The following is an 18,803-nucleotide window of genomic DNA, read 5'->3' on the forward strand; positions in this document are numbered from 1 at the left end:
TCCAAATTGCTATAGTAGGTTTTGACTAAAAACAACTGATGAACAATAATATGTCAGGTCGTAATTGTCTCAATTGAAATCTTATTTCTTGTAAAAAATGAGGGACAAAGAGTTATCGTTAGTTGATAGAAATCTAATTATTAAATTACACATGGAGAATAAATCGTATGGTGAAATTGGGAAAATAATAGACAGAAATCGGTATACAGCCAGAACTATTAATTGAGATATGGAACGCAAAAAGGAATTGAAAATCAAACCCGCCCCGAACGTCCAAGGAAATTAACAATTAGAGAAGAGAGAAAAATCAAACATCTAGCTGAAGAAAATCCGCGAATTATTGCCCCTAAAATTGCCGCAGAGATAGACAAACTTTTAAAAAAAAAGTTCACGCTGATATTGTACGAAGATCGTTTCATAGATCTGGATTAAAATCTTGCACCGCCAGGAAAAAGCCTTTTGTTAGTAAAATGACTAGAGAAAAAAGGGTAACGTTTGCAAAACAATTCCTGAATCGTGATATGGAGTTCTGGAACAAGGTAATATTTACTGACGAAAGTAAATACAACATATTTGAATTAGACGGCTTAAAAAAAGTGTGAAAAGAACCACGAGAAACATTTAACTCGAAGAATACGAGCAAAATTATTAAACATGGAGGTGGAAGCATCATGGTATGGAGATGTATGGCGGCGTCAGGTCTTGGAAATTTAGTTATAATTTATGGTAGTATTGATAGACATGTTTGTATAAATATCCTAAAAGGACATTTTCAAGAAAGTGTACAAAAATTTGGGTTAACTGGCGACTATTACTTCCAACAATAACCCAAAACACACGGCTTACATTGTTCGCAACTGGCTACTGTATAATACTCTTATAGACTTGAAACTCCTTCTCAGAATTCTGATGTTTACCCTATTGAACATCTGTGGAGTGTTTTAGAAAGAAGAATTTGATGCCATGAAGTAACGACCGAAGAAAAACTAAAGCAAGTTGCAGTGCGAGAGTGGCGGAAGATAGGGAACGATATTACACAAAAGTTAGTACAAACTATGCCAAATTTTAGAGCAGTGATTAATTTGAAAGGTTACCCTACCAAATATTAATTAAGACACAATATTTTTATTCTATCCCATCGATTTTTCTTTTTTTTATTTTCTAAACTGTGCCTAGATTTTTGCGTTTCAAAAACGTGTTATTTTTTCAATAATTTAAGAAATACAGTAATGTTCGCTTATAACGAACCCGCTTATAACGAACTTTCGGTTATAACGAACTAATCTATGAAGTACGAACTCAAGTACATTTAAACGTATGTTATTTTTGTCATTTATAACGAACCCGCTTACAACGAACTTTCGCTTATAACGAACCTTAAATTTTTAGAAGAATAGAAAAACTTTACGGTTATAACGAACTTAACGCGGGATTTTACCGAAATCCCAAAGAAGAAAAGTAAACAATTCTCGGGGAAAGTCCAAAATCGTTTGAAGCAAATTGCTGACACAAACGACACAGTTGTTCCAGTATATTGATAGCGTTCAAAGAATTCGTTCGTTAAAAAAATCATGAGTTATATCATTAAAAAAAAAAACGTAAAGCTTTAACTTTAAATTGTAAATATGACATTGTTAAACGGTTGCAGAGACATGCCAAACAGAGTGAAATTTGTTCAGAAATGGGATTAAGTAAATCAACGGTAAGAACAATAAAATATGCAATGTTCACAGATATTTTTTTTTGTTATTCCAGTAATTTTCCGGCTTTGTAATAAATTATGTAATTTGAAATAGTATTAATACGAATTAAAATTTGACTATACATATGTAATTTTAGGTTGCAACAATTTGGAAAAATAAAGAAACAATCCTAAAAACCTTCGAAAGTGGACAACATTCAAATGTAAAAAAAATCAAAAAGCCCAATAATTATGAAGTTGACCAAAGACTCTTAAAATGGTTTTCTCAACAAAGAAATAATAACGCAATTGTTAGCGGTGCTATATTACAATCAAAAGCTGAAGATTTTGCAAGTAAGGTGTCCGGAAACCAGGAACCGAAATTTAATAGAAGCTGGATCGAAAGGTTCAAAAGAAGGCATAATATTACGAGTGGAAGAATTGCTGGAGAATCGACTTCAGTTGATATGAACATTGTAGATGACTGGCTGCAAAACAAATGGCCAATAATTAGGTCAAACTTTAAGGATGAGGACATCTTCAATGGAGATGAAACCGGTTTATTCTTCAAGCTTACACCTGATAGAACACTAAAGTTTAAAGGGCAAACCTGTGAAGGTGGAAAGCTTTCCAAAGAAAGAATCACTATATTTGTTGTAGCGAATTTGACAGGATCCGAAAAAAGAAAGTTATTGGTAATTGGAAAATCTAAAAACCCTAGATATTTTAAGAATATTGTACAATTGCCAGTAACTTATAAGTCCAATAAAAGGGCATGGATGAATTCAGAGATTTTTATAAATGCATTACGTGAATGGGATGAAGAATTACGCCGTAAAAAAAGAAAAATCATATTGTTAGTGGATAATTGTCCGGCTCATCCCGATGTTAAAAATTTGATGTGGATTACGTTAGTGTTTATGCCACCAAACACTAGTTCTAAATTACAACCCATGGATCAGGGTGTTATCCATAGTCTAAAGAGTCATTATCGACGACTCCTCCTCTCGGAAATGATATCTTGTATGGATAGTGGTAAGGAAAAATTTATTATTACTCTTTTGGATGCAATACGCTTTATTCATATGGCATGGCAAAAGGTGTCAAAGCAAACGATTAGAAATTGTTTTCGACATGCCGGTTTTCTCGAAAATGAGAATTTTGATTCAGATGATGACTTACCATTAGTCGAATGGCTTAAAAAAAATCAATGCAAAAATAAAACCGATATTCAAGAGGATTTTCTTCAAACCAACAACGATTTTCATGAATTTGTTCATGTGGATGACAATCTTGTGAGCGTTGAGTTTTTAGACGATAATGCCATTATTGCGTCTGTGTCTTCTGCATCTGACACTTATGATGATGATGAGGAAGACGAAGATGCAGCATATGAGAATAATGAAATAATATCCGTTCCTACAACCACAGAAGCACTTCGATATGTTTCTAGTATTCGTCAATTTCTTCAATCGCGAAATACTCCACAAAATGTTCTCGATGGAATAGCCCATGTGGAATTACATATAAATGAAATTCATTTCACCACAATAAAACAAACCAAAATTAGCGATTTTTTTCTTTCTAATTCCTAAAAAGTGTTGTTAAATTTAACAAATATGTATTATTTAAATTGGTTACTAGTTGAAGAATGTTACTTGTTGACTTTTTTAAAATATATATGTATGTAAATAAAGTGGGTTATGTATTAATTAAAAAAACAATCATAACACCATTTATTGCTTATAGCGAACTTCGGTTATAACGAACTATTTACTACGGTCCCTTGGGGTTCGTTATAAGCGAACATTACTGTACTTTTTTTTTATTGATTATCCATATTAAACATCATAACACTGAACTTTTCAAATATATACATAATTTCTGTATTCTATATATAATAATGTTAGATTTCAATTTGAATGAAAAAAATTCATTGTGTGCCTAAAATTTTGCTGGTGACTGTATACTTACTTATAGATCAGGTAAAATAGAGGGAAATGCGAGACTGATAAGGGTAATGAACTATCCTTTTAAAATACAGGGACATAAGTAATAGAGATAATAGATTTTCCCGCCTTGTTAAATTAAAAAGGTCCTTTTAAACTATGGTGTAAACACATATACACGACATTTAAATAACATTTTTATTAGGTCCTGACACATGTCATACTTACTAACATGATATTGAAGCTCCAAATCTCAAAGTAGGTCAATGTGTTCCTGTATCGTCCGAGTAGTGCACCTTGTCTCTCTGATGGAAAGATTTTCTGAACTTTTTATTACAAAATTCATGTATTTTGCTATTTTTATTACTATTCGTATCGATATTATACAGTTAGATCTGTAGAAAATTGCACACCATCGGGGTACTTAACTTTAACTATAGTGGAACGTTTTTGCCACCCTTAATTTTTTTCGAAGAAGAGAAATTTTATTTCGATCTAAGTCACTCCGTTTGCAAGTGACCGCTCTGTTAGCTCAAAAATTAGCACAAGTCTAACGGTACTAAGTTTCCAAAAAATAGAACCAAATAAGTAAATTTTTACATCATTTCATATCACAAAAAATAGAAAAAATTTGTCTTTACAGCTTGAAAGATTCATATTTTAGATGAGTTGGGCTGGCTGACGTTCTTGATCGTCACTGTAATTTGTGAATACACGTTAAATTTTTTCTCTGTGTAAAAACTACAAATAACAAAATGATTATCGCACCTTTGTGAATACTACTTTAGCGAAATATTTCAGCTAGTAGGAAGAATATTTTAACATATCACATTTATTACAAAATTCCTTTCTTACAGAGTTCGTGTATATATATATATATCAACTTTATTTTATAGTTGAGATAACTTAAATTGGCTTAAACTAATCAAATAATTTGGAGAAGCGTTTTCTCGGTGTGCATTTAGTATTGCGTTAAGCGAAGAGAAGCAAAACAATAGCAACGTTTAACATTTTTCTTGCTAATAAAGTATTCCAGTATTTTTGTGGAATGTAATATTGACGTTAAAGTTCAAATGTGGTATGAAAACGTGAATCAATACAGTTATAAAAAATTACTTTAATACGACATTTTTATTCAATATGGATTTCGGGAACCGATTGAGGTAGATCAAAGCATGGAGAGTGTCAACTCAAATTTTTCTCTATAATACAATAGAATTTTCTTCGGTATCTGTTCGCGTGCTTACTTATAACAGGCCTGTTTGAATAAGATTTTAGTTTCATCCATGTCAGCTAAAATATGGGTCTGTTTGACTTTAAGATCGAAAGTTGCCAGAACGTCCTGGTTGCTTTTAAAATAAAGTGATCAAGGCTAAGAGTTTCCGGACATCTTGAAGCCCTTAAATTAAATTCCTCCATTGCTAAAATAAATTAAATCCTCGTTCTAATAATTATTTTCCCTTATGTACAAACAGTATCCTCTAATAATGACTACCCTCAACTCAAACTCAAATAAAGAGCAAATAAACTAAAACGTAGCAGCTGAAGAAATTCCAACGGCGTAACTAGTAAACTAGTTGGACGCTGCTGCTTAATGAAATCCGACACGTTTTATCCGTTTTAATTATTAATCCGGAGAGGACATCTGGCATTGTTCGGTCTTGCAAGTTTACGTGTTTACCGTTAAGTAATTGGAATGCTCCGTTTTGAGAAAGAGTGTCTATTTGCCTTTTAAAGCAGTCTGAAAAGCGCTTTGCTGACTCTTATGATTGTCAAGGCAGTAGGAATGCAATCAGGAAATTGATTATATGTTGAACGTGTACGAAACAGCTTCGTCATGTGGCAAGATTACATTCAGTCAAGTCCTTTTAAGTTAGAGGCACAAACTTATAATGTCACGATAAAACCTCTTCTGGATGAGTTCTAGAACATAAATAGAAATAAAGCACTCAAGAGGGTTGAGGGTAGGAGGGTTGGCAGGTTCATGTCAGATGGATTCGTGACTTTCTGAAAATAGGGAGGTCCGGTAATGATTGGACCGTCCCCAAGGGGTTCTACACTGATCTTAAAGAGAAGTTGCGGTCCAGGGTACAACAAAAACTCAAGAATACAATTAAGATCAATGATGAAGGTTTTTCTATCGTTGTCTAGGGTTTGATGTAATGATGGATACACTATTTAGATTTCTGCTCCACGGATAATAGGTACAGACGAGCCACTCGAAAGAAAGAGGACCCTTTAGGTTCGGGGTGCTCTTAAATACTAAATCTAAGGGCAATAAAACAGTGTCGTATCATGTTTAGAGAGCAATTATTGATTTATGACACCGCCTGCGACGTTACAGAAGTACTGATAACACTTGATCGGTACTTTCTCATGAATGCCAATAAAGCGCGGTTGCACTTTTCATCAGCGCCGACAAAGAGCGGCTGTATTTTCCCACCAGTACCACAACAACAAAAGGTGGTTAGACATCAATCACCAAATATCAATATAACATGAAGATAACGATTGCAAAACCCTCTTAATTGACGAGAATACTTCTACCCAGGTTGCGACATACATGGGCGTTCTATAGGGGCACATCAACCCCCTCACAGCTCTTTCATCTAGATCTAACAGGATTAACTTAACTAACAATATTAACGCTATCACTATGCACAACTTAGCGATTTCTTAATCGTGCCTCGACTTTGTTGTAAAAATAGAAAAGTTTCTGCATATATGTATATAAAAGGATTAAAGCTATCTGACTCATGAATCCCACAATAATATCCATTGATCTTCTGTAATTCTATATTAAAGATGACTATCAACCTGTCTACTTATTACCCTTACAATAACTCAAACAATGTTGAATGCAATGCAAATTTTCTTATCTTTAGACTTCTTAAGCTCTATGCTGGGTGGTAAAGACCATTTTCAGTGACTCGATTTCGAAAACCGAATCCCGTCGTTTCCGACTTGGAAAATTCTTCGTAAATTAAACTCACAATTTCGCGTCCGGGTGACGTCCCTATTACTAAACGCTGGCAGTGTTCCCACGTGCGATGTTTAACTTACCACTGACGACGCGGTCGTCCCGATCAAAACTTCAAACTCGAGTGTCCATCGATAGTCTCAAGTTTTCGTACTCAATCGCCGTAGCTATCCAATCAATTTAGTTAGAACTTTCAAATTTATCGCCTTCAATTAATACATTTGCACTTGCTAGAAACTTTGCTTTGCAAAACTGTTGAATGGTCAACGACAGTCTATTATAACTACTTCACTTTGCAAAAGTTGAAACATGGAAAATTCCTTTCTTTGATTATTTGTGACAATACGCCTGATGGATTTTTTTCATATTGTTTCAGAAATCGAGTAGCGAATGCTTTAGTGTAAACTTTGAGGTGGGCGATGAATCCACTTGGGATAATGAGTTGTTCTTTCCGGCCCAGAGGGGTATCACCTTACAGTAAGTAACTTGTGAACAGCAAAAGTTGCGAACAGCATTCAATTGCAATTCATCATAAGCGCACATAAGTTCAGTGAAAAGTCTACGATTGGTTTAATAACATACAGGGTGTCCCGAAAATCAATGTCAAAAATGGTATCACGAGATTATTTGGGTCAAAACATTAAAATTTAGGTCAAAAGTTATTTGAAAAAAGTTTCTCGTTTAGATTCTATTGGCGGTCAAAGTTCTTGAAAAAATACATACTTTTTGCTATATCTCGAGAATGCTTGCAATGCAATAGATTTTACTGAATCCCATTGTGCATTTATTCATTAGTACAGGAATTATTTTCATGTAACATTCATGTCTTTTCGCAATGTGAAAGTGGTAAATTTTTAGCCATCTTCGTACAAAAATTATCAGAACTTTTCATTGGGAAGCTGCATCGTATCGTTTTTTTTCTGATGATACATTAGCCTTTTCTCCCTTTTCTATCTCTTGGAAATTTCTCGTACGGTTAATAATTCACGTCGAAAAAAATTTTTTTCTTTTCTCATACAGAACACCAACTTGCCATTCCTTCGATAATTATCGACACTTGTCGATGTGAACGCTGACGTCACTTATGAAAAATGTCATAAAAATTAATCAACATTTTTTGACGTTTCTTTTAAGTTCTTTCTTTTAAGAACAATAATGGCGTTTTCTAGTGAAGAAATGACTGATATGGTTAAAATTATGGGTTTTTGCAAGGAGTTTTTTTATTTTAAAAAATTTTTTATGAATTTAGTCTTTTGATTAATTTTTATGATATTTTCCATAAGTGACGTCAGCGTTCACATCGACAAGTGTCGATAATTATCGAAGGAATGGAAAGTTGGTGTTCTGTATAAGAAAAGAAAATCATTTATTTCGACGTGAAATGTTAACTGTACGAGAAATTTCCAAGAGATAGAAAAGGGAGAAAAGGCTAATGTATCATCAGAAAAAAAACGATACGATGCAGCTTCCCAATGAAAAGTTCTGATAATTTTTGTACGAAGATGGCTAAGAATTTACCACTTTCACGTTGCGAAAAGACATGAATGTTACATGAAAATAATCCCTGTACTAATGAATAAATGCACATTGGGATTCATTAAAATCCATTGCATTGCAAGCATTCTTGAGATATAGCAAAAAGTATGTTTTTTTTTCAAGAATTTTGACCGCCAATAGCATCTAAACGAGAAACTTTTTTCAAATAACTTTTGACCTAAATCTTAATGTTTTGACCCAAATAATTTAGTGATACCATTTTTGACAGAGATTTTCGGGAGACCCTGTATATGTAGTGTGTCCAAGATAAAAATGACCAGGGTGGAGATCTCGTATACGGTAATTGATAAAGACTTGAATCGAGAAAAATTAAAAAATTTGAAAAATTTGGTTTACCCGAAAAAACTGAAAAACCAAAAAGAATTTGTGAAACTACTCCTTTGAAAATGCAACTTTTCTCCTATTTAATTCAGTCTGTATCCATTACACCTTATGAGATCTCTATGGACATCCTTATCTTGGACACTATGTATATATACAGGGGGCTATTCTCTGAATAATTTTAACAATTTTTTTAACCTTTAACGATTTTAGAAAAAATGCTTTGTTACCTAGATACAAGGCTATAAATGTTTATTGACTAATTTTTTTCTTTTTTGTTAAAATGGTTAAAATAAGCGTAGCAAGATAGTGTGAATCTTGAAATCAACACTAGTAAACACCTTGAACGTCATTTGATTTGAATACGTTTCCAATTTTGTCACTTTTAATTTTTTTTATCATGAATCCTATACGAATGCTGAGATGACTGACATGCATTTCATATATGGATTTGCCGATAGAAATTCGTTATGGGCCAGGAAATTTTACATTGAACGATTTCCGAATCGTAAGGTTCCCAATAGAAAAACATTCGAAAGAATTAATCTAAGTCTTCGTAAAACAGGTACTTTAAAAGGAAGCGGAGATGCAGGAAGACCAATGATAGTGAGAACGGCAGAATTGGAAGAAAATCTGCTAAACATAATAGAAGAAAATCTAGGTACTTCTACTAGTAAAATTGGAAGGGCTTTGGATGTTAATAAATAAGACTGTGTGGAAGGTTTTAAGGAAAAATTTGTTGTACCTGTACCACATACAACGTGTTCAAGTTCTTCTTCCTACACATTTTCCCTTGAGGATTTCCTTTTGTCAATGGTTTTTGCACACATTGGTGCAAATTCCGCAACTATTGTCGTTGATTTTTTTTACCGATGAAGCAAATTTCTCAAGAAATGCAATAAGAAATGTTCATAACAATCATGCATGGACCGAAGAAAATCCATACGAAGTACTAGAAGTTAATTTTCAACACCAATTTTTATTAAACGGTTGGGTTGGAATTTATGGGTGATTAACTAATTGGACCAGTATTTCTACCAGAAAAACTTACAGGCGCAATTTATCGTAACTTTTTGGAACAATCGCTTCTTGAATTTCTTGAAGATATACCATTGACAACCAGAAATGCAATGTGGTGCACAATGGAGCACCAATGTATTTTAGTAAGATTGCTCGCGAATTTTTAATGGAAATATATGGAGATCTCTGGATTGGTCGTGGTGAACCTCGCTTATGGTCAGCTAGATCCCCAGACTTGAACCTACTGGACTATTTCATATGGAGTCATTTAAAATCATTAGTTTACACTAATCCAATGGGAAACCTGGAAAATTTGAGAAATTACATAATTTATGGGTGCAATTTAATAAAAAACAGTCCTGGTATTTTTGAAGATTTCGGCTATCAATGAGGAGAAGATTACAAGCATGCATCCAAGCTGGTGACAGTCATTTTGAACAATTATTGTAACTTTTAATAAATTTCATGAAAAATATTTATCACCTTGTATCTAGGAAACAAAGCATTTTTCCAAAAATCTTCAAAAAACAAAAAATTCTTAAAATTACTCAAGAACAGGAACAAACATTTGAGAAACACCCTGTATATACAGAGTGTCCCATTAAGGTTTTCGCGGAGGATAACTCAATAACTATTAGTCTTAGAGAAAAACTGTAAAGATAGAATTGACTTTATTTTTTGAATACTATCAACAAAAAATATTTTTGTTTATACAGGGTACATCATAAAGTTTGTACAATTTGAAACTTCGTTATTTTAAATGGAACACCCTAATTGTTTTACTATTTTCGAATTTCTCCTTAAATTTTAAGATCAGCTTATGTAAGGTGTCTTATGTCTAAAATTTATCATTTTTCAGTTATGTCGGAAAATTTGAAAATGTTGACAACTGCATGGTCCCATGGAAATTTGTATTGTGCCCTGACTACTATGAATTTCAGAATCGATCTTCTGAGGCTTCAAGAGGACCTAACAAGCTACGTTTTGACGTATCTTAATTTTAGAAAAACTCTTCCACAATCCTCAAAATATGTATACCAAATTGCATAACTTTAAACCCTCATAACTTCCTTACTTCAAATAGAACCTCTCCTATTTTATTACTCAATATGCTTCCTTTAATGATAACGCATAAATTCTATTAACCATGTTTTAGATGTATCTCTAATAGTTTTCGAGATTTTTTGACTCATTGAGATTGTGTGTAAATTCAATTTGCCTATACTTGCAAACTGTATAAGTTGTTCAAGAACTAGACGAAAAAATATTTAAAAGAAAGAAATAATTGCTTGTTCCGCTAACACAATTTGCAAATAACAAAATGGTGGGTATATAGAGCATTTGTTAAAATATACCTAATATATTAATTTCTTGTATTTTTTAAGTTTAATTGTGTTAACGCGAGGAATAAACAATTATTTCTTTCTTTTAAATACTTTCTCATCTAGTTCTTGAGCAACCTATACAGTTTTTAAGTATAGGTGAATTGAATTTACACACAATCTCAATGAGTCAAAAAATCTCGAAAAAAATTAATAGAACTCATGCGTTATTATTAAAGGAAGCATACTGACTAATAAAATAGGAGAGGTTCTATTTGAAGTAAGGAAGTCATGAGGGTTTAAAATCATGCAATTTGGGATACATATTTTGAAGGTTGTGGAAGAGTTTTTCTAAAATTAAGATACGTCAAAACGTAGCTTGTTAGGTCCTCTTGAAGCCCCAGAAGATCGATTTTGAAATACACAGCAGTTAGGGCACAATACCAATTTCCATGGGACCATACAGCTGTCAAAATTTTAAAATTTTCCGACATAACTGAAAAGTGATCAATTTTAAATATAATACACCTTATATAAATTGACCTTAAAAAACGAGGAATTCGAAAATGGTAAAACAATTAGGGTATTCCATTTAAAATAACGAAGTTTCACATTGTACAAGCTTTATGGCGTACCCTGTATAAACGAAAATATTTTTAGTTGATAGTGTTCGAAAAATAAAGTCAATTTTATTTTTACACTTTTTCTCTAAGACTAATAGTTATTGAGTTATCCTCCGCGAACACCTTAGTGGGACATTCTGTATGTATATGTATACATACCTATATATATATATATATATCGTCTAGCTGGCATAGAGAGCTTTTATGAAATATTGATGGGATGTGGAAATGGTCCATCGAGAAAGCTTTTGTGATTCGGGGTTTTTCCGCTCGATCATCGAATCCAGAAGGGCTAAAAAACTGTATTTTTATTGACTAAGCATAATAAAAAAAGGAAAATTTTCTTCCTCAACGTATTGCATAAATATGAAAGTTGAATTTTCCTCATGAAAATAGGAGGAAATATGTCATTAAACGCACGGAAAATTATTATTATTATTATTAAACTTTCCCAGAAACTTAATGACAAGTAATCTAGGGAGAAGATTGAAATTCTGCTTTATTGGTAATAAAATTTTAATCCACTAGTCATCAGGATGGCTTTTCGCCGTGAAAAGTAGAATTTTATAGCTTAATGTTTGTTAGTGTATTAAAACCCAACACTTCGCAGTGATTTAAATTATGAAATTCCCTGAGCTTGCATTCTGGCTAATTTAATAATTCCTTCAGAGAAAAATTTGCCATTCTAAATAAATTTATTTGGAAAATCGTTGCTCTACAGGCTCATTTAGGACCACCTTAACAGTGGCTTTATTACCACTTTCCTGGATAAACTCCCATGAGTCGAACATATTTATTTCCACGAACATCCATTTAATCTGCACTTACGAAATCGATACTGACGAGGATAATACCGAGCAAACAACGTGTTCATATTTACACTCCAAGACAACAAATATTATTTCCGAGAATAGCCGCATCACCCGTGTCCAGGCTAGACAAACCCTTGACCTTAATACACGGGGATGGTACACATGGATCTTTTAAATTTGGTAGCTTTAATTGTTCAATTTCAGCGATTCTCTGGCGAAACTGTGCGAGCTTAGAAACATCGACCTGTCTGTTTGTGATGCCAGATTACAAGACAAGGAAAATAATTTGGAGTCGTTTATCTCGTTCTCCCATGATACAGCGAATCTCGTTGGAAGGCATGTTAGAATTACGGGTAAGAATGGGAAAGGGTTGCTGGATATTTAAGGACTGATTATCTTCATTTCAGCCAAGGATACCAGCAATAAAAAACTTCAAGGATCATTCCACAGCAATCATTCAAGAAAGCAATCCGGTGTAAGTATTTATTATGTGCAAATATTGCCGCAATGATGTGGAGCTCTTCTACGTCACTGACTTTAATATTGACTTGCTGCAATTTTAAGTTTAGTTTCATTCCATGCAGGCCCTTACTGGTGGTATTTCTAGACTCATTTTTAGTTTTTCGTCATTATTGTAGTCAGTACGCCTCTGCAGTGGATCAAATTAAAGCGATACTTTAAGTCTCAGCTTTATTAAATGTTGCATGCACTCACTGTCTTGCGTGAAATTTAATTGACAATTTAAGTCTTCGTAGAAGATGCTTTGGGCTTAAGATAGGTATTAAAGTCACTGGCGTAGATAATTTTTATATGGGATTTTAGTCGGAATTAATGTTGAAAATTCGAAAAATTGACTAAATCGGCTTTAGAAGTTTCACTGGAGTGTCATTATCTTGAATGAAATTTAATTGAAAAATCTAAGTATTCATAGGGAGCGTCAATTATGGAAGCAAGGTACCATAATTTTTATCATTCGATTAAAGGTAGCTTTAGCATCAAAAGCTCATTCTGTAAGCTTCATAAATATTGCAAGGGTAAATCAGATTCCCCCATATATGGTGCGGTGCCAGATATCCCACTGCCGACCTATAAACGTGACAGCTCAATTTATCAAATGCGTTTGTATTAAATGAGCTTTACGTTGCGGTTGTGTAGAAATTTATCTAATTTGTTGCTTACACCAAACAAATGGTGATTTAGGAATTTTTCACAGCATTTGAAAAACCCAGAGGAATTTTGTACACATATTCGTATATAAACTGTATTGCAGTGCCTGCATTGTTTAGAAGAACACAAATAAGCTGAGCTTGTACTTGTTTGCCTATGACTTGTTTAGTGATTTTTGAATATATCGCTGCGTCACAAAAACACGACAAAACGCAGAATTCTCTTTTTTTTCGTAAATGGGGCAATAATTCTACTTATTATTACCGTAAATTTTTTATGCAAGAGCTGACACGACTGTTAGAAACGATTAAAATAGGAAATTTACGACTCTCTTGTGTAGATCGTTATCCAGCAAAATCCAGGTGTATAACCGCAAAATCAAAAAAGAGTTATTACATCGATTAGTTTCCACAATGTCAAATGAGGAATAAAACTATAGGCACTTCATTAAACTTATAGGAAAGAGATCCAGGTCAAAACCTGGATAAAATAAGTGAGAAACAAATCGTTTGCTATTTGCTTTTCCTACTTTTTCATAAATCGAGATAGTAAATCCGTGTTTCAGAGTTACCGACCGCGGACCAGTAGTTTCTTCAGCTCAAGCACAGAAGACCAAAATGTGGTTAGCTCAACGTTATCATTACACGATTCGGACCAAAGCAAGAAGCAAATCAAACAACGAATAACCGCATTTTTTGGGAACAGCAAGGTGAGTTTATATGTGTACGTAACTAGTATACAGGGTATCCAGCTAACTCTCTGACGAGTCCTACGAATTTATTTCTTAAATTTTAACGCTCCGTATTTTCGTTAGAATTGATATTTCGTAAAAGTGGAAAAATGCCTATTTTTTGAAAAGTTATTTACTGGTAAATAGAGGTATTTCCTTATCTTTGGAGTCATCCCGTATAAACAAACGATAATTAATACTAGGATAACAAACACTAATAAAACCAGATAAGCGGACTTAAGCTTTAAAAAATATAGTGAAGCAATATCCGTTGCTAACTCGATTTCCAAAAAAAAGTTGATTTATCTGGTTTGGCACCAAAGTTTCTTATTTATGATATTTCCTACCAGTATAAACTTACAAATTTAGTTTAAAAATACAAGTCGTTTTTCTTCTAAGCCAGGATTTAATATTTTTCTGCGATTAAATTTTAAATTAACCCGGGTCGTGTTATATTGAATATAAATTGAGAAAGTTCCTTCTGTATACAAATTACCGCGGTTTTGGACCTCCAACCCAATTAAATTCGGTTTTTGTTTTTCTTGAGATTTAATGACGTTAAAAGTTCGGACCGGATCCTCTGGTGGATAATTAAAACTTGTCTAATGGAAATTCTGAAACATTAATAGTTAGTTCCTTGTTGGTGTCGTTTAATTTCTCACATTTCAATTCTGAAAATTGGATGTTAATTAATTTAGTTGATCGCTTATTTCGTTAATTAAAGATCATCCTGGATGGGAAAGAGAAGCTACACGTCAATGGTATATATTTCAGGATTCTATAACGTTCATCGCTGTGGGATCACTGAATGGACACGGTATTCATATTTCTACAAAATTATTAGTGGCAAACCTTTTGAAACGGGAGAAATGAATATGGAACAGATTTTAAAAAGATTAAAAAGACAATAATTTGTAATGATTAATTAATTATGTAATTATATTAAATTATTTATAGACAGCTTAATAGAAAATAAAATCATTTAAGTTACGAATAAAGGCATGAAAAACGTAATTACATAAACGTAATGTTTTATTAAAAACTTAATTTCCCCCAGTGATGATCATCGAATTTCGCGGGCATTGTATACGTCCAAAGTGATCTGTGGCCAATCAGCGACCAGTATAGCCCGACGGCCGTCAGTTAACTCGTCCGATTTTTGATACAAACAAAGCTTTGATTTGTTATTACAATCTTTTTCAAAATCCCATTTCAGGATACGAAATATGAGGCCCTGATAGAACAATTGGACCGCTATTCCAGACACGGACCTCCCCAGAACGTCGATTACCAGCAAGGTCAATGCGAATCTATTGATGCATTGTATAAATTAGAAGACGACTGGAGAGACATAATAAGCGATTATTCCGGTAAGTTTGAGGCATTGTTCGTCTTTGTTTTGTTATGCGAAATGAATAGAGATTCCTGGAGAGAACTATCGTTATATTGGAAAATTTTGCCAAGGATATACCCCTTTATAAACTCTTGCGGCTATTATTGGCAAATATACAAACCCGAGCGGAAGGAAGGAGGAATTTTCGTTGAAGGAAGCAAATTTTCTAAATTCCTGTCAACGAGCACTTATTGAGCCTTACCGTCATCTTTGAAAGCCCAAAATTGGAAGCTCTTATACAAATACATGCAGTGTGGAGTTTAAAGAGAAAATCCTAAAAATTTTAATAGCTGGAATATTTGATGCTAAACCTATTTCCAGAACAATCTTCTTTTTAAAAGCGTGTTAAGTATGATCATTAAAACTTGGAATTAAATTTTTAACGCGTCCCCACAATTCCGGCTAAAAGTAATTTACCCCAAAATGATGAGTTTGGCACTAAAAAAGGCTTTTATCGGGAAGTTATTGTCAATGGAATGAAGGTGGTTTAGTCTAGATTTACCGATTGTTGCTGCTTTTATACCAAAATATGACGATATTATAAAATATGAAACTTTTAATTATCTCTTACTCTTGTGTTGTTGGCTGATAACTACTCGTCGTAAATAAGTTCAACATGAATTTCCGTGCATTTTACACATTTAACCTACATGGATTAGCTGCTTGATGCCATTAAATAGTCGCTTTCATATTTCGCTAAAATACTGTTCAGTAATGACGTCAGTTAAGTTAGTTCAAGTTACCCATTAGCGCTATTGAATTTCGGAATTTCAAAGGATCAAATTTATTTTTTGATACAAAAGCACATTCTCCTGGAAATCCATTCATTAACAACTGAAATAATTCAATAAACTCGTTTTTTTAATGTCGTTTCGGGGCAGATCACGCCCTGGAGACCGTCATTAAGCCTTAAAAAGACATGAAATAACAATCACGAAGATATGAACTAGAAAACTCATGACTCATGATACCCCCTTTTGATAACCATCGGTATTAGCCATTTGTATATGCTATTCCAACTTATTAAAAATCGAAAAGTGCCATATAAAATGATTATTTTGGTCCTGTATAGACAACAAACATTGACAGCAGTCGAATATGACATATGAGTGAGGTTAGAAATCCAAGGAATATAAAATTTGAATAGGCGTATACTGAATTGTGATGTCAATGTTGTTGTTGTGATAAATTAGAAATGTAGTACAAATTTACTGAAATTTTGGAATTTTTAAAGATTTTTAAGCTCAGTCAAACGTCAAATTCGGCAACTGTCATTGTCCGTTATACTTATATACAATGGCAAAACAATTGACAATGTCCATGAATAAGAAACAGATTTCTTTTCTACTTACCGCGTTTTTCGCTCTGTTTAATACCTTCAAAGTTTCAATATTTCTTTAAAATTACGGTGTCTTGTCACGCTTCACACGAGAATTTATACGATACTCTTCGAGCATCTTCCAGAAGTTCATAATATGAGATTCTTTTGAGCATATTGGATGTTCAGGATTGGGTTTAATGGTACGTTTTGTCAAACACGTGGCAAGAAAATGTTATTTATTGCATCAGTTGATACACACAGGTTGTCCTTTAAGCCTTTTGTAGAGCAAAACCTTCAATAGGGGTTAAAAAAAACTTGTCTGAATTTATTGCGGAAAAATTTTATTTTTCGCTTTATGGAGAATAATTTTATTGCCCCTAAAAACCTACTGGAATGGTAGATGATGTAATTAACGAGTGTAAACGAGCCTCTTAAAGACCAGAGAATAGTGAAAATTATATTAAAGTTTTATAAGGTACACTTAACTCGTTAGTAGCAGCCCTATAAACAACATTCCTAACTACCCTCTCGTCCGATTCTTTTGTGTAAATCGTTTTTATTCTCGTTTACTTTAGATTTAAACGACAGACATCAGCAACAGCAAACGGCACTATGGGAACTGATTAAGACTGAAGTGGCCTACATAAAGACACTAAAAGTTGTGACAGACGTAAGTATGACTGCTATTGGTACAACAAATTGACTTTGATGTAGAAAATAAAAAGCTCGGTTCTCAAGGAGACGCTATCTTTGAGACAGCCAACCTTTTTAGGGCGGTATTAATGCCAAATTACCTTCATGACTTCAAATAATGGCTTTATCCTGGTTTGGGATCGTTTAAGTCTGGATACATGGTCAGCGGTCCGCAAAAGGGCCTTTTAAGCCAAATAGCAAGCTTTGAGAACCCTTCAAAAATTGGACTAGATGACAAAACAATATGCAGGGTGTAACATAACATCATGGAGATATTTCGGAGGACGAGAGTCCTCTGCGAAATATTAAAAACGTGCTAATGGGTCCATGGTCAAAAACGCACCATCTCCGATATACAGGATGGCAAAGTTTCACATTTTTTCTCATATTTTCCGTTTTTCTCACGTATGCCGTAAATGATACCGTTTCGAAATTTTGTACACCTATTTCTTTTAAGACTCTCTACAACAAAATATCAAAGTTATCGATAGCCATATACAGGGTGTTATATTTTTTGGACCATGCAATATCATATGGTTCGTATCTTTTTTTGGAACACTTTGTATGAACTCTGATATTAAGCTAAATTCTTTCTTCAATTTTTTAGCTTTATAATCTCTTGCAGTATTTTTGTATTTTTCACCGGTTTTGTAGAATTTACAAAAATATTTATTGATGCAAATTAAGGATGTAAAGGAAGTAAGGGAAAAAAAATAATCATCCGGCTCAATTATCAACTATCTGAAGCAATTCGTAACATTTAGTAAAATTTCTAAGAAAAAGATAATTCTGAACGAAAATAAAATTATAAAAACTGTTGAAAACGTCCTGTAAAAAAATATAAAACTCTGCCACCCTCTATATTCAAAATGGTGCGCTTTTGACCATAGGTCTATTAGCATTTTTTAATTATTTTGCAAAATACTATCATCCCCTGAAATGTTTCCATGATGATAAGTTATATCCTGTATTATCTTGGTTACATTCAAACTTGCTCTTTTTCTGGTTGAATTGGATTCTACAATATTTGCCCATGTATGCAAACTTCTAACTTAAAAAAATATTGTTGCTTCTGGCAGCACAAATTTCTCTTATGTTTAACTGCCCAAAATTCGCAATTTGTCCTTCATGGCAAGAACTTTCAACTGTGTAGTTTTCATGTTCGAAACTTTAAAGTTCCAATTATGCAAAATTGAACAAACTCCGCTTAGTTGCCCAATAAAAAGTATCGTAA

General features: G+C 33.4%; 2 protein-coding genes across 3 annotated transcripts in view; both read left to right on the forward strand.

Annotated features, from left to right (window-relative positions):
- LOC136416965 (pleckstrin homology domain-containing family G member 5) overlaps window positions 1-18,803 on the forward strand; it is an 88,119-nt gene that overhangs the window by 60,309 nt on the left and 9,007 nt on the right. For both annotated transcript variants that reach the window (XM_066402410.1, XM_066402417.1), the window contains exons 7-12: window positions 6,987-7,087; window positions 12,470-12,618; window positions 12,673-12,740; window positions 13,998-14,141; window positions 15,379-15,532; window positions 17,452-17,546. In XM_066402410.1, the coding sequence (XP_066258507.1) occupies window positions 6,987-7,087; window positions 12,470-12,618; window positions 12,673-12,740; window positions 13,998-14,141; window positions 15,379-15,532; window positions 17,452-17,546 (711 nt within the window). The remainder of the gene's footprint in view (window positions 1-6,986; window positions 7,088-12,469; window positions 12,619-12,672; window positions 12,741-13,997; window positions 14,142-15,378; window positions 15,533-17,451; window positions 17,547-18,803) is intronic.
- Window positions 1,245-4,184, forward strand: LOC136417531 (tigger transposable element-derived protein 4-like). Its single transcript, XM_066403264.1, has 5 exons — window positions 1,245-1,702; window positions 1,840-3,195; window positions 3,662-3,666; window positions 3,726-3,776; window positions 4,106-4,184. Exons 1-5 carry the CDS (start codon window positions 1,682-1,684, stop codon window positions 4,182-4,184), a joined length of 1,512 nt encoding a protein of 503 aa, XP_066259361.1. The 5' UTR covers window positions 1,245-1,681.

The sequence above is a fragment of the Euwallacea similis genome, chromosome 2, assembly GCF_039881205.1.
Source record: "Euwallacea similis isolate ESF13 chromosome 2, ESF131.1, whole genome shotgun sequence".
Classification (NCBI taxonomy): domain Eukaryota; kingdom Metazoa; phylum Arthropoda; class Insecta; order Coleoptera; family Curculionidae; genus Euwallacea; species Euwallacea similis.

What these genes read in the sequence shown, in the direction of transcription:
- LOC136417531 (XM_066403264.1), top strand. Translation starts at nt 1,682, where the DNA reads ATGGGATTAAGTAAATCAACG. An exon ending in TGGGATTAAGTAAATCAACG is followed by an intron (nt 1,703 to 1,839) that starts GTAAGAACAATA and finishes ATGTAATTTTAG; the next exon opens with GTTGCAACAATTTGGAAAAA. An exon ending in CGCCTTGTTAAATTAAAAAG is followed by an intron (nt 3,777 to 4,105) that starts GTCCTTTTAAAC and finishes TTTTTTTCGAAG; the next exon opens with AAGAGAAATTTTATTTCGAT.